Source organism: Astyanax mexicanus, chromosome 8 (assembly GCF_023375975.1).
Source record: "Astyanax mexicanus isolate ESR-SI-001 chromosome 8, AstMex3_surface, whole genome shotgun sequence".
Taxonomy (NCBI): Eukaryota; Metazoa; Chordata; class Actinopteri; order Characiformes; family Acestrorhamphidae; genus Astyanax; species Astyanax mexicanus.
Window position 1 is genome coordinate 17,672,358 of NC_064415.1, and position 27,255 is coordinate 17,699,612.

Consider the following 27,255-nt stretch of genomic DNA (forward strand, 5'->3'; position numbering starts at 1 on the left):
ACTAAGTACTGAGTAAATGTAACACCAGTTCAGGTGTGAACTCTAAACTATAATCACAACATGAACTCCGCTGTTTCTGACCTCCTTACAGATTGAAGGTGAGAAATCTCTTAAACAACAAGTTGCATTCATTTAATTAATTATTTACAGTAAACTGAAATATGTTTACATTATTAAATACAGTAGTTATTAATTTAAAATAATAAAGTAAAACAGCTATCATCCCTGTTCAATAAAAAACAAGTATCTCCATTGTTGGCTACTTTTACTTTACTACACAATCTGAACACAATATGTCCTTTAAACACTGTTGAAAATCTTGATGAATAAAATATGGACCAATAAAAATATTTTTACATTGGCTTCAACTGAAAGTCCAGACAGTTTTATTTCTTTCCTGTAAAGATGCTGTTTTTTTATTGGACAGCAATGCCATACATATTTAGTCATCAAAAGAAAATGAAAAAAAAAAAAAAAATAATGTGTTTATATGCGGGACAATTAATTTATTACAAACATTTTAGACAAATAGTCTTTTATTTATTTTCTGATTATTACAGGTAAAAAGAACAAAAACAAATATAACAAGACATTGCATTTACTCCTGTAGTTTATTTATAAACACTTGAAAGCAGATATTTAATCATCATGAGTGACAGGTGTGATGATCAGTGGAGCTGAGTTTTTACCTCCATCATTAACACAGGGGCTGAAGTATGGATAGAGTTTCTCAGTGAAAGACTGATCAGTGAAAGAGTAGATATGAGACCTGGCCACCACATCATAAAAGGAGACCAGACCCTCCTCATAATCCACAAACACCCCCATCTTCTGGAGATTCTCTCTCAGAGAGAGGGAGACTGGAGGACCAGCAAGAGCCTTATACTGATTCCCATTCCTCAGTCCTACAGTCCAGAATCCATTCTGTGGAGTCAGTGTATTCTTCCCCTTCCTGTTAACAGACTCTCTGACCACTCCTAAATCCCACCTAGTCTTTTCGCTGACCTGCACCTCATAGTAAAATCTCCCTGAGGAGAATCCCTCCTTTCCCAGAACACAGATACAATTATTAAATCTCTCTGAATTGTCAGGAAGATTCTGTTTTGTGCCTCCACATCTCACTTGTTTTCCATCATCAGACAGGATCAGATAGGGATTTGATGTATCAGGATCCAGAGTCACGTCCACTGAGAGAAACACACAGTAAAGACATTTTTAAATATAAATCAGTCAGTGATTCACATTTAATGAAGCTGTAGAAGATTATGAAAATTAATGAAACAATGTCAGAAAATGATGTCTACTGGATACAGTGAAGGTCACTACATGTGTGTGTATGTGTGTGTGTGTGTGTGCGTGCATGTGTATTAACTGAATGTACTGTAGGTCAGTAGAATTAATCAGACACTGAACTGAATAGATTTATATACTTTGTTTCTTCAGAATATTTTTTCACTGACTCGCATCCATGTTGTGGATAGTGGCCTTATTTACTTACAATTATTATTATTAACAGATAAATCATCTTTACCTGCATGCTGTGTCCTCTTCAGAAGCTCTGTAAACATAAATAATTCATTAAGGGTTTATATTAATTCATCAAAATGCAATTAAACAAAATATTCAATTAATTATATGAACTGAACATATGAATCTTGCTGTAGTTGTTTAAACATATCTATTAAATACTATACATATTAATATACACTGCAGTCTGTGAGAAATGTAGCTTTAACAATATACACCATCTTTATATTCTTAGATTATGACATAGTTTAAAGTGAATTTATAAAAGTTTCTCAAGCTGAGATTTATTTATAATATTCCACACTCATCCTCTGCAGCTCTGAAAACAGACACAATGAAAATATTAATATAAACAACATCAAAACATTTACACTGGAAGGTGAAATTGAAGAATTCTGATAAGATTCTGTTATTTTGTAATATATTATCCTGAGCGGTTTATAAGTAATCAGTGTTTACACCATAATCTCTGTTTATTCTGGATAGTTTACAAATCAGTAATATCTTAACAAAGCAGAGTAAATCCTCCTCACCTGAAAATAGCCTTTCCTTTTTAATCTCTGTAAAAAAGATGTGATAAATATGAGGATTAAAAAAACTATACACATTTTTTAAATCGGACGACAACATCAAAAACAACAATCGAAGATTTCCAATTAATAGCCAAATCAAATGTTGTAAAATGAAAAGTGTGTAATGAGTTTGAATTTCTAATAAAATGTGGACATTTGAAGCAGAAAAACAGAATCAGACTTTTCCACTTTTATTATAATCATGCAAATTGAACGTTGCTTACAAAAATCTATAAATTGCATAGCAGTAATATTTAATGTGTGTGATCAGTCTTGCATTAGAAAAACTTCTTCTAGGGTTTTAGATAATATAGATAATATAGATAATATAGTTTTGTTCAGAGCACAACAGTATACAAAAATATGCTTCATCAGGAGTGCTTGTACACCTACTCAATCATGTATAATCTAATAAGCCAATCAATTGTCAGAAGCATATTGCATGAAATCATGCAGTTACAGCCTTCAGGAAATGTTCACATCATAAAGGAAAATTTCTGAGATCAGGTAGAGTGAAGACGCTGTAAGGCATTATGACAGAGACCTCAGAATCTTAAACAGCATGAAAAGGCATGAGGATGTTGCTCTATTCCTGCGAGATGCTGTTTGATAGAAATAGGTCAATAAAGTTTTGTCCCATTTGAGAATGTTTGTGATGGTTTGCTGGTTTACAGCTGATAATTACTAGCCACAATGTTCTCTCTAATACTATAAGATATATGTGATTTTACAGCATGTGTGAAGGGTTTTATGGCCACAATGCTCTTAAAATATGATTGCCTGCACAGTGGGATTATTGGGTTCATGTATGTATGAATGCATGACATTGAGCTTCTAAAGGAATACTGAAAGGAGAGGTGTGTTTGAGTTGATCTTAAATGAATCTTCGTCTTCAGAACGGTTTACAGCACCTTTATGTTTGTGTGTGTACAGAATGTTTTCAATTTTTATGCTAAAATATCTCAGATCTCTAAACCCTGCTAATAACGGAGGGTTCCCAAATATTTGATAAAGCCTTTTTTGTAAGAAAGATCAATAAACTGATACAATAAACATGTACTGCTGCGTCTACTACTAAACATAATTTATAGTACAGTAACTTTCATAATTCATAAGCTCTTATGGTTATTTTTTATTTAGGCATAAACATACCTTTCTTTAGGATTTTCCACTGCACATCTGAAAAAATAAAAAACAGATTTTTAAAGAGAGATAAAAACACACTTATTCTATGTTTTTATTGTTTTAACTGGCAATTATATAACAGTTATTTCCAAACCCTGTAATGTGATTGACTGGGAGATGCTCTTGCAGTATCAGTGTATGATAATTATATTATAGCACTCTCTCATGTGTTATTGCTTATATAATGTCCAGCATAGCCCAGTCTCTCCATTTAAAATGTTACTTATATCTTACATAAAGTACCAACTTGTTAAAACACTGTAAGGTCACTAATAAAAATAATTTAAACCCTTACCTTTCTTGTGATACATAACTGAAGCTGTTATCAGTCCAAAAACAATAACCACCACTAAAACTGGGATGATGGCAGACTTCCAGAAATGAAAGACTTCACCTGAAAGATAAACTAGATGTTAATACATATTAAAATAAAAATGAAAAAGATAACTTCAAGGACACAAATCCAAGATGCCCCCATGCCTACAATAAAAAGATCTACAGAAGATTTTATCCGTTTGTTCTGGTGTCGACTATTATAAAAAACAATGAACAAGAATATTTATTAAAGGACACCACAACAAGATCACTGCTGTTCACCTAAATATTCATCAATGTTTAGAGAAATGCTCTATAGACAGATACAGAGACAAAAGTGGAACTTTCAGCACAAATGTGCCTTGCTATATTTGGAAGAAAAAAATAAATCATACCCTAACAATAAAAAGCATGGTAGAGGGAGTTTCATTGTTTGGGCTGGAAAACTTTATTTTGTAGTTACCCATGTTATCTTTTATATATAATATGTTTCATTTCAAAGGCTGACAAAGATGATGAATAAACAATTAAAGGTTCAAGAAAACCAACAAATACTTTTTGTAGCTAACTTTTCTTTTTTTCTGAGTAATGCTGAAAACTGATGTAACTGATCTAATTGTAATTATCTTTAATTACAAATGTGATAAACTATTAAACATATTTAATGAAATACCTGTAAGATCATTTTGTACTTTAACTCACAAACATAGAATATATATCAAAATACTTTAACACAGAGGTACAGTATCTCTATTTCTGAATTCTGAGCTTTTGATGAATTTCATGTCAGTAAGGGCAATCATTTCTGTGTCTCAGTGAAACAAATAGATTAAATCTGAATATCAGTGTTTTCTTAGACACTTACTGGTGATGATGATCTCAGCCTCCCTCAGGTGGTGTCTCTGTAGAAGTCTGCAGTGGATCCTGTCTGAGTTATAAACAGTGATGCGGCTTCTCACTGTGAATCCCTCAGTGTCTCTGTGTGTCTCTGTATCTTCAGCAGTCAGACTGACTCCTTCACTGTTCAGCCACAAAACATCAGGTTCAGGGTTCCAGCCTCTAGACTCACAAACTAGACTGATCCCACCTGAGTTATCATAGCCCTCCATTGTGATCACAGGTACAGTTCCCAGAACTGGAATAAAAATAGAAATTGAACAAATTAATTATTAAAATAAGCTAACAAAAAAAACACACACCAATACTAACACAACCTTTATTTGTAAACCTTTGATCACAATATGGTCAAATATCTAAATGCTGGTAATATTTGCATCTCATGTTTAAGCATTTAAAGCAGGGCTGGTATATATAACACAGCATATCTGCAGAGATTCATACAGCAGTTGTTTTCATTTGGTACAGCTGGGGTTGGGTAACTGTTTCATGAGTGAGTAAAAAATTGTGCTACAATTACTCATTTTTGTGTCATAGCAGCTAAAACTGTAAGAAAACTGTGTAATACCGACCTTACACCTAACGATTTTCAAGCAATTTCCCTTTCACAGACAAATTTCCAGTGTCGGGATAAAATCATGAGTCTGGCTAGAGTCAAGCTGTGATCGCGTCTGGGTTTTCCTATAAAATCAACAGTGTTTAATATTATCGTAAATCTTGAGACTTTGCTGACGCAAATAGTGAAGTGAACAATGTTAACAACCAATAGGAGAGCTACAGGAAGAGGCAGAAATATTTTGTGTGACTGTTTACAAACGATTTAAAAAAGAACACATTTTATTTTGCAGTTAATTTGCCTTATATGGTTCTTACCTTAGCATCTACAGTATTTTAATCACAGATAGCACTTTAAAGTCATTATATTTAAAGTTTAATAAATACACAGTTTGCAAGAATGATGTTCCTTATTGCATTAATTCTATCTAAAACAAAGACAAATGTACAGCAGTGAAACTGTGATTCTTTGCTATAAAAGGTTGTAGCAAAAAAGGGAGAGTTAAACACAAAATATATCAACAACTAACAGTGCGGCAGAAAAATAAACTGTTGATGGGGACAAATGTTGTGAGTCTGTTGTTAAATCACAGTATTGATATTCACATTATTTGTAATTTAATATGTAAGATGGGAAATGATCTCAGAAAGACTCTAGTTGCAGTCTTGCAAATAGTGATCTACAGTCTTGTAAAATCTTAGCCTGTGAGAAAAAAGTCTGTGACCAGTCTTTAGATTTGAGAGGGTGTCAGACTTCAGTCTGTTATAAGTCTTTTCAAAGTCATGTAGTGTATGGACAGAATAAGTTGTTTTCAATAAGTGGCGTGATTGTGTTTTTCATTGCCAAAAAATTCTGCTTAGCTAATCACAGCCAACCAATAGAAACTCTGGTTTGCATTTTCAATATTTAGCAATACCACAACTGGAAGATGCCACAGATTGGTTAAGTTGTATAAACTTGTTTGAAAGTAATTTAAAAGTAATTAAGCTTCACACAGATTTATGGTTGTTCTGCCAAAATACAATTGGCCCTGCTGATGGCAAACAGCATAATCCATAGTTTATCGACTTTAATTGGATGCAAATTAGTTAAACTAAAGCTTAACCAGTACTAAAGCCAACAGAGCGATTGTTCGTTACCTTCAACAGTGACTTGAACAGTGATGTCATCGTACCAGGATTTGTCCTTAATAAAACATTTATAAGCTCCTTCATCTGAGACTCGAACGTCTGAGAGTCTGAGTGAAGTGTTTCCTTTTTGTAGCTCCTCTCTGAACAGTGCTGTTCTTCCTCTGTAGGACTGATCCTGCTTTTCATTTATGTCTCTATGATTCTCGTACAGATGCACAAATCTATCTGCTGCATCTAATCTGAACCATTCTACAGTCATGTCCACAGCACTGGTGTTGGGTTGGATAGAGCAGGGCAGAACCAGGACTTCACCAGCTTCAACAACAAGAGGAGCATCTGGACCAACAACATTTAAACTCTCTGTATTGTGACACATCCAAACACAAAACAATAAATGTTGAACATATTATTTTGTTAAGATCAATATATTTAAAATACAGCAGTCATAAATGCTTCAGTCAAAACCATAATAAATAGTAATCAGGAATTCATGCTCTTATCTTTGAATGTGTGTAAGAAGCTGGTTGTTCTGAATTTCTCCACAAACACACAAATAAACAGATAATGCTGCATTATATAAAATATATGTACCTGATTCAGATTTTATACCACAGAGGAAAATCAGAACTGCCATATAGAAGAACTCCATCCCTGAAAAGTGTGTAAACATTTATATAATTAAATGCACCATGTTACATAGTTATTTAACATATTTTATTTATGTTAAACACATGGCACATGAATGATCCACTGATTATATACACACCTATCTTTCTCATCTTCACGTGTTTATTACAGGTATTAGGAGAGTTACTTTCAGCATTTCAGTAGGGTGACCATATTAAAACTTTAACCTGGTGGAAGGAAGGTGGCACAGAACTGACTGTGAAAATAAATGATTTACATGATATCAAAGCAAAATCCCAGACATTTTAGACAATTTTCTAATTCCTAAATTTAGTTACTGTTTATCATTCAGCTTCTGACTCTTTCCTAATTACTTTTTATATTTCTTTCACTTCTGCTTCTTGAAATCTAAGATTTGAAAACAAATAACAAAGTTCAGTTGAATCCAGCTTTTTCTTTCCCTCTAAATTACAGTTAAAAACTACTAAAAAACAAGAAGCTGATCATAGATCAGGAAGTGCTCGTGTATAGACATTCACTTACCAACAGCTAAATGCTCTCACAGAGGATCAGAAGATCACAACAGCAGCAAACACACAGCTATTAAACCTGAACAGATTTTCAAGCACATAATACTTCATTTTTCACAAAATGAGAAACATAAACTAGATCTAAACAGCAGCAGCAGCACAGAAATCACAACATGAGGAACAGGCAACAAATGAAAAAAGTTGCCAAAAATGCATTTTAAACCCTTGCTACAGTGAATTTGACCACATTTAACTCTTATCAATTAATGCCTTTAAAATATCAGATATTTATAGTCATCATAACTCATTTCTTACCAGCAGCCGTCCTCATACTCTTATTCTGTGAGACTGAAAAAGTTACTTTCAATTTTAACTTCCTGTTTCCACCTGTCTACCTATGCGTACACGCACACGCACGCACGCACACATGCGCGCACACATGCGCTCACACACACACACACACACACACACACACACACGCTGTTGTTGAAAGTAAAATTAACCCTGTATCCTAAATATCCTATAACACAGTTGCTTGTTGTATGGGACTCCAGAATCCAGTCTATATAAAACTGAATAGACAGTACACGAGAAACTTTCCCCAAAAATCTAGAGGGGTGAAGTTTGCCATCCTAAATTACTCTGAATCCCTACAATTAATAATATCAGCTGAAACTCATAAAAAATACACAATACTGTTCTTCATGAATGTGTAATGGACAGCATGCACTGCAATCTTCCTACCAGAGGAGGGCCAGGCTCTGTGCTTTCTTGTAAACAGCCTGGTTGATTACAGCTTTGTCAATCATTAATAAAAAGGACCCAGTGTTGATCTTTCTATAGATATGCCCGTGACTCTCTGTAGTGACTTTGCCCTGCTGGACTCTCCTTTTCCCCATGTTTTTGGGAGCTTCCGTCTCATAGGGGGTCAGTTCCCCAATAAGACTGTTTTCTCATGTTCTTCAAATGTCCATCTGAAGTCTGTATTTCTCTTTTCTGCTCTCTCTTTTTTATATAAAAAAACATTTCTGCTGTTTCTAAAGATTGAAGGGGTTATATCTTTTCCTTATTTGTCTATTTCTCCCCCTTTTTGTTATAATGTCCAGTAGATAGGTTTGGCCTTCTTTATTATTTTGGTTTCTTTGTAGCCTTTTTTTCTAGCCCTTTTTCAGCCTCTTTCATCGTTGGCTCTGAGCTGTAAACAACCTTTTCCACCTTCAACAGTCACAAAAGTAATGCCAGAACTTGTCCCTAACCTTAGCGCTGAGCAAAAACTGAAACTGAGTCAAGAGTCAAGAGGCTTTTATTGTCATTACATCTGAGTACAGGTCCACAGTGTAATGAAATTACATTCCTCCGGAACCATGGTGCAACATAGAACAACAAGCAATAGACAACATAAAGTGCAGGAGTGACGACAGTGCAACATAAAATATAAAATTATAACACTAAATAACAATAAATACAATAAATACAAAAGACGAGACAATTTAAAGACAGGACAGTGCAGTAACTATACGGTATAATAGAGTGTTTAGTGAGGATAAGGTGCAGAGGTGTGTAACATACTGTAACATATAGAACATATATAATCACAGCAGTTACTGAGGTAGAGAGTTTATAGTTTTGGGTGAAGTTCAGTCTTTGTGTGTGTAAAGGGGGGGTGGGGTGTTCAGTTCAGTTTTGTGTGAGTGTGTTGGGTGAGTGGTGGGTGGGGTGGGGTTCTCTAAAGTCTCTGCCTTCAACCAATCTGTGCAGCGAATATACATATACACACCAGTGAGCACACATTGATACACTGAGCACACATGCCTGGAGTGGTGGGCAGCCCCTCTAGGGGTCCGCAGGCACATCCTCAGAGGAAGACAGTAGTCTGTAGTGAGCACTTTAAATCAGAGGTCTCAAACTCGCGAACCCACGAACGATATTTTGTGGACCCGGACTTGAAATCCAATTTTAGTGTTAGAGTTTAGTGCAAGAAAGACGCATCCTCTCCCCGTCCACCAGCACAACGTATCCTATTCATTTCAATAGAAAGAGCCGCTGCATGAGCGCAGCCCCGCCCTCCGGCAAAAAGTTCAGCTGTGTGTGAGACAGGCACATACAAGCCTCTCACACACACAAACAAACACACACACACACACACACACACGAGCCTCTCACACACAGAACAGCTGCCTTTCAACCACGGAGGAGAAGCTGAAAACGGATTTATATAACGATAGATCACGATAGATCACAGTGAGGTTGATTAAAAATCTTAAACTTATGATTGACTACACCTGTTGCTTGATTTGAATTTAAAAAAAACGTCACGGATACGCACACACACACACGGCGGTCAGGTGTTCTGTCGAGTTATGTTACCCTGTCAACTCTTATGTGTATATGCTACTCTTATGTGTATATTTAAAGGTAAAAATACAAAAGAAACACAATATTAGAGCATGTTTCCAGTAAGAAGTTCATATTTGTAAAGCCTAAATCACCGTTTCAGTGTAAAGTTATGGTAGCAAGAGTTTATAATACTGTTTTTTTTTAGATATTTTATTATTGTTATTATATATATATATATATATATATATATATATATATATATATATATATGTATATACAGTGCCCTCCATAATTATTGGCACCCCTGGTTAAGATGTGTTCTTTAGCTTCTCATAAATTGAGTTTTGTTCAAAATAATATAGGACCACGATGGGAAAAAAGAGTAAAATACAACCTTTAACTCAAGTGAATTTATTCAGTAGGAAAAAAATCCCACATTAAGAAATAATTATTTAACATCAAATCATGTGTGCCACAATTATTAGCACCCCTGATGTTAATACTTTGTACAACCCCCTTTTGCCAACAAAACAGCACCTAATCTTCTCCTGTAATGTTTCACAAGATGGGAGAATACAGAAAGAGGGATCTTTGACCATTCCTCTTTGCACATTCTCTCTAAATCATCCAACGACCTGGGTCCTCTCCTCTGCACTCTCCTCTTCAGCTCACCCCACAGGTTTTCAATGGGGTTGAGGTCTGGGGACTGAGATGGCCATGGGAGGAGCTTGATTCTGTGTGCGGTGAACCATTTCTGTGTAGATTTGGCCACATGTTTAGGGTCATTATCTTGCTGAAAGACCCAGTGACGACCCATCTTCAGCTTTCGGGCAGAAGCCACCAGATTTTGTTTTAAAATGTCCTGGTATTTTAGAGCATTCATGATGCCATGCACCCTAACAAGGTTCCCAGGGCCTTTGGAAGAGAAACAGGCCCACAGCATCACTGATCCCCCGCCGTATTTCACAGTGGGCATGAGGTGCTTTTCTGCATACTCAGCTCTTGTGTTACGCCAGACCCACTTAGAGCATTTGTTGCCAAAAAGCTCTATCTTTGTTTCATCTGACCAAAGCACACGGTCCCAGTTGAAGTCCCAGTACCGCTTAGCAAACTCCAAACGTTTGCGTTTATGATTGTGAGTGAGAAATGGTTTCTTCCGTGCATGCCTCCCAAACAGCTTGTTGGCATGTAGATAGCGCCTGATGGTTGTTTTGGAGACTTTGTGACCCCAAGAATCTACCATTTGTTGCAATTCTGTAACAGTGAGCTTTGGAGAACTTTTTATTTCTCTTATCATCCTCCTCACTGTGCGTGGTGGCAAAATAAACTTCGTCCAGGCTTGTTTACCACTGTTCCAGTTGTTTTAAACTTCTTAATAATTCCTCTGACAGTAGATATGGACAGGTGTAGGCGAGTAGCGATTTTCTTGTAGCCATTGCCTGACTTGTGAAGGTCAACACACATCTGCCTCACTTGAATGGTATGTTCCTTTGTCTTTCCCATGTTGAAGATAAATGGCCTCTGTGTCACGTCATATTTATACCCCAGGGAAACAGGAAGTTGTGAATTACTAATTAAATGTTCCTACATACTCTGATCAACTTCGTAAACTACTGTAGAAGTGACAGAAATACTTTTATTAAATTTATTTCCTAAGAATTGTTAGGGGTGCCAATAATTGTGGAACAGGTGATTTTATGAAGAATAATTATTTCTTAGTCAGGGATTTTATTTCCCCCTTAAAATTTACTTGAGTTAAAGGTTGGACTTTACTTTTTTTTCCCATCGTGGTCCTATATTATTTTGAACAAAACTCAATTTATGAGAAGCTAAAGAACACATCTTAACCAGGGGTGCCAATAATTATGGAGGGCACTGTATATATATATATATATATATATATATATATATATATATATATATATATATATATATATATATATATTATTTTTTTATTATTATTTGGGGGGCCTTGACGCTTTCAAGTTGTAAACAGGTGGGCCGTAATGTAGAAAAGGTTGAGAACCCCTGGTTTAAAGCACTGTAAACATTCAAGAATGTGGTAAACTGAGATCATGCTGGTGCAGATAAAACATAATGAGTGGGAGTTATTTTAATTAGTCAGAATATGAAAGTTCAGATCTACAATCAGCTTGGCACCGAGTCAAATTTATTTTTAATTCTCAGAAACTAACAACAAGACATTTTCAGCTGAATTCCAGAGTCCCCTAAAATTCTTAAATGTGCAGTGATATACAGAGGTAATTTATTACTGTACTATTTCATTAATTTTAAATTTAGATGTATGAGAAACTACATCACTCACAGGTACACTTATTAATAATAAAAAAAAAATCAGTAAAACACTGACAAATCTGTTAAGATTATAAGTGCATTATTTTGCATAGACACCAGGAAGCCAATTCTCTTTCTTTACCCAATGTCTATAACTGTGTCTTTTTCTAGCTCTGGTAGGCAGACAGACAGTAATCAGATGGTAAACAGGTTTTTACATGCCTGTGGCCTCCACAGAAAATAACTATTATATTTTTGTTGTTAGAAAATGTAATGTTTGGATTGTTATTGTGATGTAAAGATTATTGAAAGAAATTTGAGAAGATTCATTTTTAAAGGAAATTATCTACTCCAGCTTTAAGTGACCATTGCAATATTCCTAAATAGTAAAGTAAAAGGCTGTGAAGAAATACACAAAATCTACAGTCTACATTCCACTTAAATGAAGCACTTACACAAACACGTTTGTGTTAACTTAAAGTCACAGCTGTAGAGAATCAGCAGCAGAGCCGTACAGAGGAGCTTTACTCACTTTTCAAAAGTGAACTGTACCAATTTTTGTACCAACATTTAAACAGTTTATAATTTACTCTGTATATTAGTACTGTACTGATTTTAACATATAATACATTTAACATTAAACATGAAACTTATCAAAGCTCTATTAGAGCTACTTCCAGTTCCAAAAAGAGACACACACACATATTGGCATATTAAAACGTGGGCAGGAAAATTGCCCAAAGCATCACAAAAGTCCCCTCTTGTGTGGCAAAAAAGGGCACTATAGGCTGCTCTTCCTGTGGGAAAAAGGTGATCAAGTGCCGGTGAGATGCCTCTTCTTCCAAACAATGACGATGTGTCCTCAAGACATGATAATGTAATGAGTCTTAATTAGTGCCCACGTGCCCTTCTGCCCTTCCAATAGAATGCAATAAATGCCTTAAATAACCAGCCCTACGAGACACAAAGGGTGCCATGTTGTCATCTAGTTTTATTTAGTTGCCCTGACCGTCTACCACTGCAGGCTTTATAAACTTCTGAACTACAAGGCCTAACAGTTCTGTCTACTTACACGTATTCTCTATCTTTTGAATACATTTCTTAAATTCTTAATCCATTAAAAAAATTAATTAGTGGGTAAATGTTTTTCTATATTCAACTGACAGTTCTATAACATTTATTTTCTATTGTTTGAGCAGCAGGATTGAATAATTTGGGTAAACTGATTACACAAATAATATGTAGTTTCAATTATAAACACAGAGATATATTTCACAGAGATATCAGCTTAAATTGCCTTGTTATCAAGTGATTACATTTGGTGACAGTGACCAAGTATTTTTTATGAACTGTTATAATTAAAAAAAAATTAAAAAATAAAGCATTAGTTCTTGTATCTTTAGACTCTTGTACAGAATTTTGAATAGTTCTATGTCTGTGAAATACATGTGTGTCTAGTACAGATATTTTTATTAATGTTTTTTTTTTTCATTTTTAATGTTTGTTTATTTGAATACTAAGTACTGAGTAAATGTAACACCAGTTCAGGTGTGAACTCTAAACTATAACCACAACATGAACTCCGCTGTTTCTGACCTCCTTACAGTTTGAAGGTGAAAAATCTCTTAAAAAACAAGTTGCATTAATTTAATTAATTATTTACAGTAAACTGAAATATGTTTACATTATTAAATACAGTAGTTATTAATTTAAAATAATAAAGAAAAACAGCTTAGAACCTATCGTCCCAGTTCAATAAAAAACAGGTATCTCCATTTTTGGCTACTTTTACTTTGCTACATAATCTGAACACAATATGTCCCTTAACACTGTTGAAAATCTTGATGAATAAAATATGGACCAATAAAAATCTTTTTACATTGGCTTCAATTGAAAGTCCAGACAGTTTTATTTATTTCCTGTAAAGTTGCTGTTTTTTTATTGGACAGCAATGCTATACATATTTAGTCATCAAAACAAAATGAAAAAAAAAAAAAAATAATAATAATAATAATGTGTTTATATGCGGGACAATTACTTTATTACAAATATTTTAGACAAATAGTCTTTTATTTATTTTCTGATTATTACAGGTAAAAAGAACAAAAACAAATATAACAAGAACAGGACATTGCATTTACTCCTGTAGTTTATTTATAAACATTTGATAGCAGATACTTAATCATCATGAGTGACAGGTGTGATGATCAGTGGAGCTGAGTTTTTACCTCCATTGTTAAGAAAAGGGCAGAAGTATGGATAGAGTTTCTCAGTGAAAGACTGACCAGTGAAAGAGTAGATATGAGACCTGGCCACCACATCATAAAAGGAGACCAGACCCTCCTCATAATCCACAAACACCCCCACCTTCTGGAGCTTCTCTCTCAGAGAGAGGAGGACTGGAGGATCAGCACAAGCCTTATACTCATTTTCATTCCTCAGAATCACAGTCCAGAATCCATTCTGTGGGCTCAGTGTATTAATCCCCTTCCTGTTAATGGACTCTCTGACCACTCCTAAATCCCAGTCAGTCTTTCCGCTGACCTGCACCTCATAGTAAAATCTCCCTGAGGAGAATACCTCCTTTCCCAGCACACAGACACATGTATTAAATCTCTCTGGATTGTCAGGAAGATTCTGATATGTGTCTCCATGTCTTACTTGTTTTCCATTATCACACAGGATGAGACTGGGATTTGCTGTATCAGGATTCAAAATCACGTCCACTGAGAGAAACAAACAGTAAAGACATTTTTAAATTAATAAATCAGTCTACTGTAGACCAGTAGAATTAATCAGACACTGAACTGAATAGATTTATATACTTTGTTTCTTCAGAATAATTTTTCACTGACTCGGATCCATATTGTGGATAGTGGCCTTATTTACTTACAATTATTACTATTATCAGATAAATCATCTTTACCTGCATGCTTTTTCCTCTTCAGAAGCTCTGTAAACATAAATAATTCATTAAGGGTTGATATAAATTTATCAAAATGCAATTAAAGAAAATATTTTATTATTTTATAGACGCCCATTCCTATCTTGGCAATGCAGGTCCAACTTTATATCAACAATAAACAGAATAAACAATAAAATAACATTTCTATTCCCGTAAATGACCTGCTACCGCACCTTCACAGGGTGAACAAACAGGTCAATTTCCTCTACAGGAAAGTGCAGCAGAACTGCGCGGTTAAAATACCAATCCACCAAAGTCAGAGTCCACCTGGCTCTTAAAGGTAATGGCAAGTGAAAAGCTGATTGGTTTGTTTTATGTTAAACCGAAAACACACCCATGATTAATTAAGAGAATAAGTACATGGATTTTGTGTATTTCAAGCTGCGCAGGCTGCATTTACCCGTCATTACAATAACAAACACACACTGAGATGCCCCAGCTAATGGAGATTCAATAAATCAATACTAACCACCTAAAAACACCATAGTATCAACTGTTTTAAACATAAAACGTTTATGAGCAGGACCCCTTTTTTTGGAGAGCATTACACTTTGTGTCTATGAGAAAACTGTAGCCTGAACATATTATTAAATCGACTCAGTGATCTACAGTTGTATTAGCATGTCCAACAGTGTGGAATAGTTTTACAACAAGGCCGAATTATGACCCTGAAACGTACAACAGAATTATATAAATGAAATACTGGCAGTATGTGATATTCTGTTAAATATGTTCTCCATGTTCAATTTGCTCGTTAATAATGTCGGATCATCTCTGTAGGAACTTTTGAACTAAATGATCTGACCACAGAAAAACAAAATAAGGTTCTTACCTGCTTTCCTTTTTTCACTTTTAATCTCTGAAAACAAAAATGATTTAAGAGTAAGTTTCAGATCATGTATTTTAAATATCAGGAGATGTAACATAATTCTGACCTACTTGAGTGAGATTTATTTGCAGTTATTAGGTTTGAACATCTTACTAAATGTGGACTTTTGAAGCATAAAAAGAGAAACAGACTTTCCCAGTTTCATGATAATCATGCAAAGTTAAATGTTGGTGTTAAAAATGTATCAATAGTATATGAGTGATATTTGATGATCAGTATTGCATTAAAAAAACATACCTTCCTCTAGCGTTTTCTTCTGCCACTCTGAAAAATATATAAAACCAAAATTTTATTACAATAAATTTTGCAAACGTTAATAAATAAATAAAAAACAAACCCAATATTAAAAAACAAGTATACATGCAAAAAGAATATGAATTGTTTAATTAGCGTAAGTAGGTGAATAAATGAATAGATTTATTGTATTTGTTTTAACTTTTTCAAAAATAAATTTCTTCCCACCAACATTATGTTTTCATGCCTTGTGCCTGCGCTGTTTAAAAAGCAATGCCAATGATGGGCGTGGTGGTCTGGAAGTGAGGTGTGTTCAGGTAAATTCTTGCGTATTGCTATCCTACCAGTGTGAAACACGAGTGCGCCACTGATTTAAACCATGACAACAGTCAAACATCAGACGCCCATTCCTATCTTGGCAATGCAGGTCCAACTTTATATCAACAATAAACAGAATAAACAATAAAATAACATTTCTATTCCCGTAAATGACCTGCTACCGCACCTTCACAGGGTGAACAAGCAGGTCAATTTCCTCTACAGGAAAGTGCAGCAGAACTGCGCTGTTAAAATACCAATCCACCAAAGTCAGAGCCCACCTGGCTCTTAAAGGTAATGGCAAGTGAAAAGCTGATTGGTTTGTTTTATGTTAAACCGAAAACACACCCATGATTAATTAAGAGAATAAGTACATGGATTTTGTGTATTTCAAGCTGCGCAGGCTGCATTTACCCGTCATTACAATAACAAACACACACTGAGATGCCCCAGCTAATGGAGATTCAATAAATCAATACTAACCACCTAAAAACACCATAGTATCAACTGTTTAAAACATAAAACGTTTATGAGCAGGACCCTTTTTTTGGAGAGCATTACACTGTGTGTCCATGAGAAAACTGTAGCCTGAACATATTATTAAATCGACTCAGTGATCTACAGTTGTATTAGCATGTCCAACAGTGTGTAATAGTTTTACAACAAGGCCGAATTATGACCCTGAAACGTACAACAGAATTATATAAATGAAATACTGGCAGTATGTGACATTCTGTTAAATATGTTCTCCATGTTTAATTTGCTCGTTAATAATGTCTGATCATCTCTGTAGGAACTTTTGAACTAAATGATCTGACCACAGAAAAACAAAATAAGGTTCTTACCTGCTTTCCTTTTTTCACTTTTAATTTCTGAAAACAAAAATGATTTAAGAGTAAGTTTCAGATCATGTATTTTAAATATCAGGAGATATAACATAATTCTGACCTACTTGAGTGAGATTTATTTGCAGTTATTAGGTTTGAACATCTTACTAAATGTGGACTTTTGAAGCATAAAAAGAGAAACAGACTTTCCCAGTTTCATGATAATCATGCAAAGTTAAATGTTGGTGTTAAAAATGTATCAATAGTATATGAGTGATATTTGATGATCAGTATTGCATTAAAAAAACATACCTTCCTCTAGCGTTTTCTTCTGCTCCTCTGAAAAATATATAAAACCAAAGAATTTGATTACAATAAATTTTGCAAACGTTAATAAATAAATAAAAACAAACCCAATATTAAAAAACAAGCATACATGCAAAAAGAATATGAATTGTTTAATTAGCGTAAGTAGGTGAATAAATGAATAGATTTATTGTATTTGTTTCAACTTTTTCAAAAATAAATTTCTTCCCGCCAACATTATGTTTTCATGCCTTGTGCCTGCGCTGTTTAGAAAGCAATGCCAATGATGGGCGTGGTGGTCTGGAAGTGAGGTGTGTTCAGGTAAATTCTTGCGTATTGCTATCCTACCAGTGTGAAACACGAGTGCGCCACTGATTTAAACCATGACAACAGTCAAACATCAGACGCCCATTCCTATCTTGGCAATGCAGGTCCAACTTTATATCAACAATAAACAGAATAAACAATTAAATAACATTTCTATTCCCGTAAATGACCTGCTACCGCACCTTCACAGGGTGAACAAGCAGGTCAATTTCCTCTACAGGAAAGTGCAGCAGAACTGCGCTGTTAAAATACCAATCCACCAAAGTCAGAGCCCACCTGGCTCTTAAAGGTAATGGCAAGTGAAAAGCTGATTGGTTTGTTTTATGTTAAACCGAAAACACACCCATGATTAATTAAGAGAATAAGTACATGGATTTTGTGTATTTCAAGCTGCGCAGGCTGCATTTACCCGTCATTACAATAACAAACACACACTGAGATGCCCCAGCTAATGGAGATTCAATAAATCAATACTAACCACCTAAAAACACCATAGTATCAACTGTTTAAAACATAAAACGTTTATGAGCAGGACCCCTTTTTTTGGAGAGCATTACACTTTGTGTCTATGAGAAAACTGTAGCCTGAACATATTATTAAATCGACTCAGTGATCTACAGTTGTATTAGCATGTCCAACAGTGTGGAATAGTTTTACAACAAGGCCGAATTATGACCCTGAAACATACAACAGAATTATATAAATGAAATACTGGCAGTATGTGATATTCTGTTAAATATGTTCTCCATGTTCAATTTGCTCGTTAATAATGTCGGATCATCTCTGTAGGAACTTTTGAACTAAATGATCTGACCACAGAAAAACAAAATAAGGTTCTTACCTGCTTTCCTTTTTTCACTTTCAATCTCTGAAAACAAAAATGATTTAAGAGTAAGTTTCAGATCATGTATTTTAAATATCAGGAGATATAACATAATTCTGACCTACTTGAGTGAGATTTATTTGCAGTTATTAAGTATTTACATTTAATTAAAATCACAAAAGAGATCACAACTTTAATAGACCTGTAGTAAGAAGTACATTGCTGGTGTAATCTGTGAGTAATTTATACACAGATCAACCATAACATTCGCACAGTTGAGAAATAAAGTAATAAAAAAAATATTGTCTTAATCTACAATGGTATCTATTAATGGATGATATATAGCACTTTTCAGAATTTTCACTCTTCAGGAAATGTTCACATTATCCCTCCGAAATGCGGAAAAAAGTTCTACTTCTGTCAGCCAAAAAGAGAAAGCTGAGGCTGCAGTGGACAGACTCATCTTAAACCAGACTGGAGCCTGGGATTATATATCTGTCACAAGCGACAAGGTTAACTAAACACACACAGTTTGGCCCTGCCCCCAAACTGTCAAAACCACCCCTTTCAAAACTCGAGCGCAAAAAACTCACTTGAGCATCAAGGAGAAATGACTCATTCCTATTGTAAGAAATTCAGCCTTCAGAAATCAGGAGGATGTATATTCAGATTGTGAGTTTATTCACATGCAGACGGAAAATCATACACTGGAACAATTTAGTTGGTCAACAGTGTCGACAGTCAGGTTCAGTTGCCTTACATTCCTCTCTCTGTCTGTCTGACTGACTAAAGCACTATCAGGACAGGATTAGTTTCTCAGGGGGGCATCTGTAAAAATATTTCACACTTCTACTTAGTGATAAAACTGCAATTAAAAAAATAGTAGGACCAGTGAGTTTTTAGTTTTTTTTTGCTATCGCATTCAGTAGCTCAGTCCGCTGTTGTGTTTACATGGATCTACATGAAAATGCGTGTCCAAAGTGTAATTACAGTACAGTGTGTGGCAGTGGACAAATTTTATTAAAAACTAGGTGAAGAAAATCAGAGATGTAGATCTGGACGGGACTTAACAAACAATAGGTAATTCAGCCTATAATTTTCCCAGAGGATGACTGAGAAAAACACATAAATGGTCATTCACAGAGGACCCCTCATAAAAGAAAAAATTACCCCAGGACCCCCTAAGAAACTAAAAGACATTTTGAGAGGACCTTACTATGGAGTCACATCAATGTCAAAAGTCGGGGGCGCCAATAAAACAGGTGAAAAAAATTAACAAGCGTGTTTTAACATTTTGTGTGTGTAAAATAATTTCTTGTGAGCACAAATGTGAATCTTGCAAGCAAAATAAACCTAGAGATGTACTGTGATATACAGAGTTTTGGTTAACTGAGAAGTGGTAAAAAGGATTTTCTGTGAATTTATGTGAAATGTAGATGAGATGCAATGTGTATGTGAAACTTTCTTTCTTCGCCCTCCTCCAGCTGTTGTTAGTAGGCGGTCCGACACAAACCCTAGAGATATCAGCCAATAGCATTCGCTGAGGGAGGTGACCCTGGCCCTGCCCCCAAACTGTCAAAACCACCCCTTTCAAAACTCGAAAAAAAACTCGCAAAAAACTCACTTGAGCAAAAACAGCAGTCGCAGGTAATTCACATGGTGCGCGAGGAGAACTGTGAATTTGAATATGAAAAAAACACCCGAGAGGAGAAAATTAAGCTCGAGAGCGATATTCTGTTCAGCATGCACACAATTCCCCTTTTTTTGCTTGCACGTTTCACATTTGTTCCATTCCAGTTTGCTGTGTTTTCGCCACTGAGAGTAAAATCCGGTCCGGTGAATTTCACCAGCTCAGCGTTCCAGCGCTCAGATTTAAATACATGGCGGACGGAGCCTGGAGTTTCTCTTCAAGTGTAAGTAATTTTCTCCTGTATTTCCACTCACCGCTGCGTGTGTTTATCAGACTAGTATATTTTAGACTGTTTTAAGTTGTTTTCCAGTGTTGTTTTTGCCTGTACGTTATTTAATGTAAGACCTGACCGGGTGAAGCTACTGTTAGAGTATCGCGCTAATTTACCGGGTAAGCTAACACGGATCTAGCCGAGTTACAGTGTACCAAACGCGGCTGGAGCGCTGAAGAAACCCCGCAAGGAAACTAAGATAACCCGGCCGTCCAGTATAAAACATGTAACTGTTTTAAGTCACTGTTACGTATAACTAAGTAATTTAATGTGTAAATAGTTGAACTGTTAGACTGAGTTACTGTGGATTACAGTGTAACTGAGTGATTTAATGTGTAAATAGTGGAATTATTCGCTCCTAGGTCTGTTACTAATTCAAATTATTTTGTTTACAGGGATGAACGCGGGCCAGGAAAGATGAACTCCGGTCAGACCGGCTGGAGGCAGCGTTAGCTCCCTTTATGAAGAGTTTTTTTCTTTGAATTTAATAAAGTTTTCTCTCTCTTAACATTAATATTTTTGCTTGTTTTGTTTTTAGTGTCATTATGCTTATTGTATGGTAAATTTCACAATTATTTGCAAAAGAAGAAGTTTATGAAACATGTTATGTTTCTTATTTATGCAACTAAAAGGTAAAACTGTGTGATGTAGTTTAGTTTGATAATTTTGCTTTGATGGCTTATACAAAATATCTATTATATTATGGTTACATTACTAACACAGGAGCTGGCTGACACCTGAGCATATTGAAATTCTCGTCTTTGTAAAAAAACAATCTCCACATCATATTTTCTACTCATGTTGTGTGTTTTGCTATTTTAATACAATTTACAATATTATTTGCACTTATGGCTTTTTAAGCATTGGTTCATTTCTGTTTGTAATTTATTATTTTGTCTATTTTGAGTTTATTAATTGCTAAATAAACAGGTCAATTTCTCCTTACCAACCATTGTGTATTATTCAAACACACCTTATTCAGCTGGCTACTTGTTATCAAGAGTAAAATGCGTTTCAACATGAGTTTGACAACAAAGTAAGTTGGTTAAATAACTTTAAACTTTAATACATGCTTGGATAGGTCGGTATCGGTATCGGCGGATATATCGGTATCGGATCGGAAGTGCAAATAAATATCTGTATCGGATCGGAAGTTCAAAAAGCTGGATCGGGACATCCCTAGTACATACACTAGAAAACTGCTTTGAACAATGCAGGGGGTGCAGGAGGAAGGGTAGGAGGTTAGGGAGGGGTATGTGGGGGATAAAGTAAGGACACTTGGGGTATCAACATTTGGGGGTTGATGGTTGTCACCTTAGGGTGTTAGGAAGTGAAACTACATTAAAATAGCAAAGAGTTGAAAACCTAAATAAAGCACAATTTATTGTAGACAGAATCTCTCACTAGCCATGATGTTCTCTCCACTACTATATCATATATGTGATTTTACAGCATGTGTGAAAGGTTTTATGGTTTTATTTGGATTCATAAATGTGTGGCATGGACCTTCTAAGGAAATACTGAAAGGAGAATTGTGTTTGAGTTGATGTTAAGTAAAACAATATTTGTTCTCCAGAGCTGTTTACAGCACCTTTATGTTTGTGTCTTGTACAGATTTTTTTACTCTAAAATCACTCAGATCTCTAAACCAACAGAATGTGTCTTTTAAATGCAGGGTGCACAAATATTTGCTAAACCCTTTTAACTTAAATAATGTACTGCTGCTACTACTAAAATCATTAATTGTATAATAATGTTTTATAATTCATAAAATATAACCATATTTATGGTTAAAGTATAACCATAAAAAACGTATGGTTATTCTTTATTTAGACATAAACAAATACCTTTCTTTAGGATTTTCCACTGCACACCTGAAAACAAAAAAAAGAAACAGATGTTTTAAGATAGATAGAAACAAAATGTTTTTATTGTTTTAACTGGTAAGTATACCACAGGCATTTCTAAACCCTGCAGTGTAATTGGCTGGGAGATGCTCTTGCAGTGTCAGTGTATGATAATTATATTATAGCACTCCCTCTTGTGTGTTATTGCTTATGTAATGTCCAGCATAGTCTGGACTCTCCATTTTAAAATGCTAAAATGTTAAGTGATTTACTTATATCTTACACAAAGTACCAGCTTTTAAAAACACTGTATTGTCATTAATAAAAATAATTTAAACCCTTACATTTCTTGAGACACATAACTGCAGCTGTTATCAGTCCAAAAACAATAACCAGCCCTAAAACTGGGATGGTGATGATGGCAGACTTCCAGAAATGAAAGACTTCACCTGAAAGATAAACTAGATGTTAATACATATTTAAAAAAAAAAATGAAAAAGATCACTTCAAGGACACAAATCCAAGAATCCCCCATGCCTACAATAAAAAGATCTACAGAAGATTTTATCTGTTTGTTCTTGTGTCGACTATTATAAAAAACAATGAAAAAGAATATTTATTATTCATTTGGAGAAATGTTCTATAAACAGAAGAGACAAAAGTGGAAATTTGCTTTGTACATTGCTATATTTGGAAAAAAAAAACATACCCCAACAATAAAAAGCATGATAGAGGGAGTTTTGTTTGGACTGATTTGTTGCCTCATGGTCTTTATTTTGTAGTTACTCATGTTATCTTTTAGATATAATAAGTTTCATTTCAAAAGCTGACAAAGACGAAGAATGAACAATTAAAAGTTCAGGAAAACCGACAAATACTTTTTGTAGCTTACTTTTTTTTTCTTTTCATTATGGTAATATCGAAACTGTACTGAGTAATGCTGAAAACTGATGTAACTGGTGTTTTTTTTATTATTTTTAATTACAAAATGTGATAAACTATTAAATTTATTTAATGAAATACCTGTAAGATGATTTTTTACTTTAACTCACAAACATATAAAATACATATCAAAATACTTTAACAGAGAGGTACAGTATCTCTATTTGTGAATTCTGCGCTTTTTTCTTGTTAACTTTGTATTTGAATTGTGGGAAGAAGTTGATTACAGCAGTAAAGAGAAAAAAATAATAAAACAGAGAAGTAGAAATAGTGCATTACATTAGATTCCTGATACGACTAATAACTGAAGACCAGTTTCTTAATGTTTTCTCTGAAGAACCCTGAAATCTAGCACAGGTTTTTCATAAATAGCAATATATAGTACATTCCACATCCAGGCATTACAGAGCGGAAGAGCCGAATTAAACCAAGCTTGAAAAATTCTCTTTTTTGCTGCTGTTAAAGCAGTAAAAAGAAGTCTGCGATTAGAAAGCTGGAGCTGCAGTACAGAGTCATCGTTCAGAAGAAAGAATGTTGGGGAAGGAGAAACAGGAGGGTTCAGAGCTGTTAGCACAGAAGCTACATTACACCAGAACTTATAAATAATGGGACATTCCCAAAACATATGCATTACTGTGCCAATTTGATTATTAGCACAGAGGTGACAGTAGGGATCAGGTGCAAGCTTCATTTGGTATCTTTTTAGAGGTGTGGTGTAAACTCTGTGGATTAACTTGTATCAACTGATGTGCAAGGTTCTTTGATACAGGTTTCTGTGGGATTTGGGAGCACAGGTGATTATACAGATGAGATACCATACCACTGCCTGGGAGTAAATACTTGTGCAATGGATGCACAGAGAGAAAAATATCCAGCGAGATTCCACATGCACAAAATACAAAACGATTTTCTAGGTAAAAAAAATATTCTGAGCTTTTGATGAATTGTCAGTCAGGGCAATCATTTATGTGTCTCAGTGCAACAAATAGTTTAAATCTGAATACCAGTGTATTTTTTTTTTAGATACTTACTGGTGATGAAGATCTCAGCCTCTCTCAGGTGGTGTTTCTGTAGAAGTCTGCAGTGGATCCTGTCTGACTTATAAACAGTGATGCGGCTTCTCACTGTGAATCCCTCAGTGTCTCTGTGTGTCTCTGTATCTTCAGCAGTCAGACTGGCTCCTTCTCTGTTCAGCCACAAAACCTCAGGTTCAGGGTTCCAGCCTCTAGACTCACAGACTAGACTGATCCCACCTGAGTTATCATAGCCCTCCATAGTGACCACCGGCTCAGTTCCCAGAACTAGAATAAATAGAATTTGCATAAATAAATTATTAAATTAGCTAAAAACATTAGTGCTTTAATTTGCCTAATTAATCACAGATAAGACATTAAAAATGAATAGTGATTAATCTATCTCCTCTCTCTCTGAACATTGAATATTTTATTTGTACTTTACTAAGTACAGTAAACCTTTGATCACACTATGGTCAAATATCTTAATGCTGGTAATATTTGCATCTCATGTTATCAAGACTGGTATAGTTTATTATTACAGAGCAACATATTTCAGCTATTACAGAAACACAAAAATTACACAAATACACAACTACTGGATATAGTGAACACTGAAAAGAATAAGTTGTTTTCAATTAGTGGCATGACTGTATTTTTCATTGCCAAGATATAAATAAGCCAGAAACTTTTCCAGCGAAGCTGCCCGAACCCCCCCCCCCCCCCCCCCCCCTTTTCCTTCTCTTTCTGTCAAGAGTGTGGGGAAATACTAGCAAAGTTATATTAAAGCTTAACAACAGAGTTATCAACAGAGCAACAACTTTACCTTCAACAGTGACTTGAACAGTGATGTCATCGTTCCAGTATTTGTCCTTAATGAAACATTTGTAAGCTCCTTCATCAGAGACTCGAACGTCTGAGAGTCTGAGTGAAGTGTTTCCTTTTTGTAGCTCCTCTCTGAACAGTGCTGTTCTGCCTCTGTAGATCTGATCCTGCTTTTCATTTATGTCTCTATGATTCTCGTACAGATGCACAAATCTATCTGCTGCATCTAATCTGAACCATTCTACAGTCATGTCCACCACACTGATTTTGGGTTGGATAGAGCAGGGCAGAACCAGGACTTCACCAGCTTTAACAACAAGAGGAGCATCTGGACCAACAACCTTTAAGCTCTCTGTATTGTGAAACATTTAAACACAAAACAGTAAAATGTTGAACATGTTATTTTGTTAAGATAAATACTTTTATAATACAGCAGTCATAAATGATTCAGTCAAAACCATAATAAATAGTAATCAGGAAATTATGCTCTTATATTTGAATGTGTGTGAGAAGCTGGTTGTTATACATTTCTCCACAAACACACAAATACACAGATAATGCTGCATCATATAAAATATATGTACCTGATTCAGATTTTATACCACAGAGGAAAATCAGAACTGCCATATGGAAGAACTCCATCCCTGTGTGTAAACGTTTATATAATTAAATGCACCACGTTACATAGTTATTTAACATATTTTATTAATGTTAAACCCATGACACATGAATGATCCACTGATTATATACACACCTATCATTCTCATCTTCACATGTTCATTAGGCATGTTCAATACTTTCAGCATTTCAGTAGTGTGACTATATTAAATTAAATATTTTTACATGGGGAGGAAGGTGGCACAGAACCAACTGTGAAAATAAATGATTTACATTACATAAAAGCCAAATCCGAGACATTTTACACAATATTCTAATTCCTAAATTCAAATTCTGTCCTGATTCAGCTCTTGTCTCTGTTTTCATTCAGCTCCTGACTCTGTCCTGATTCAGCTCCTGGCCCTATCCTGGTTCAGCTCCTGACTCTGTCCTTATTTAGCTCCTGTATCTATTCTGATTCAGCTCCTGTATCTATCCTGATTCAGCTCCTGTATCTATCCTGATTCAGCTCCTGTATCTATCCTGATTTAGCTCCTGTATCTATCCTGATTCAGCTCCTGTATCTATCCTGATTCAGCTCCTGACTCTATCCTGATTCAGCTCCTGTATCTATCCTGATTTAGCTCCTGACTCTATCCTGATTCAGCACTTGACTCTATCCTGATTATGCTGGTCTGCAGGCCTGGTACTGCTGTTGACTGGTTTACTCAGGTTGATTATGCTCATACACCAGATAAACTATCAAACTATCACAGGGGAATGAATCCACTATGCCAGAAATCCAGCTTAACCAGCTTGACCGGGTCACACTGTTTTTCAGCAAGGTGTTTTCACAAGTCTGAACAAATCCATCCCTCTGTGTAGTTCACTTTTTACATTACAATCTTTAGTAGAATAAACAACTAAAATCTAATTTTGACAGATTTTACAATTCAGAGATCCAGACTAAGTACACACAAACTACAGACTAACCCACTGATGTTAGTGGAGAGCTGTCCCTCAAACAAGAGTAAGAAAAAGCTGTCAATCATAAATCCCTGCTACAGTGTAATTTACCACATTTAACCCCTCGTACACTGCCATGAAAAACATCTGACATTTATAAACATTAAAAACATTAAAGCTCTTGTCTCTGTTTTGATTCAGCTCCTGACTCTGTCCTGATTCAGCTCCTGACTCTATCCTGATTCAGCTCCTGTATCTATTCTGATTCAGCTCCTGTATCTATTCTGATTCAGCTTCTGTATCTATTCTGATTCAGCTCCTGTATCTATCCTGATTCAGCTCCTGTATCTATCCTGATTCAGCTCCTGTATCTATTCTGATTCAGCTCCTGTATCTATTCTGATTCAGCTTCTGTATCTATTCTGATTCAGCTCCTGACTCTAT

The 27,255-nt window shown here is 35.2% G+C and overlaps 3 protein-coding genes across 4 annotated transcripts in view; all 3 read right to left on the minus strand.

The window, feature by feature from the left end:
• LOC103043250 (uncharacterized) overlaps nucleotides 1–7,727 on the minus strand; it is a 38,901-nt gene extending 31,174 nt beyond the window's left edge. The window contains exons 1-2 of the mRNA XM_049482797.1: nucleotides 7,655–7,727; nucleotides 7,353–7,418 (exon numbers count right to left, since the gene is read on the minus strand). The gene's annotated coding sequence lies outside the window, so the exon portion shown is untranslated. The remainder of the gene's footprint in view (nucleotides 1–7,352; nucleotides 7,419–7,654) is intronic.
• Nucleotides 470–26,089, minus strand: LOC111194213 (butyrophilin subfamily 1 member A1-like). 2 transcript variants are annotated; one of them, XM_049482087.1, is made up of 11 exons: nucleotides 26,003–26,089; nucleotides 25,833–25,892; nucleotides 25,250–25,600; nucleotides 24,442–24,711; nucleotides 22,813–22,917; nucleotides 22,469–22,495; nucleotides 18,679–18,705; nucleotides 17,517–17,543; nucleotides 2,061–2,087; nucleotides 1,532–1,558; nucleotides 470–1,187 (listed from the first exon to the last, which is right to left on the minus strand). In XM_049482087.1, the coding sequence occupies exons 1-11, from the start codon at nucleotides 26,052–26,054 to the stop codon at nucleotides 640–642; spliced, it is 1,521 nt and encodes a 506-aa protein (XP_049338044.1). In that variant the 5' UTR covers nucleotides 26,055–26,089; the 3' UTR covers nucleotides 470–639. The 2 variants fall into 2 exon arrangements, with proteins under 2 accessions (XP_049338044.1, XP_049338045.1); XM_049482088.1 differs by lacking the exon at nucleotides 1,532–1,558.
• On the minus strand, nucleotides 13,966–14,990 carry LOC125803808 (pyrin-like). The gene is made up of 2 exons (XM_049482091.1): nucleotides 14,898–14,990; nucleotides 13,966–14,697 (listed from the first exon to the last, which is right to left on the minus strand). The coding sequence occupies exons 1-2, from the start codon at nucleotides 14,932–14,934 to the stop codon at nucleotides 14,150–14,152; spliced, it is 585 nt and encodes a 194-aa protein (XP_049338048.1). The 5' UTR covers nucleotides 14,935–14,990; the 3' UTR covers nucleotides 13,966–14,149.
• Nucleotides 26,090–27,255: the final 1,166 nt, after the last annotated feature.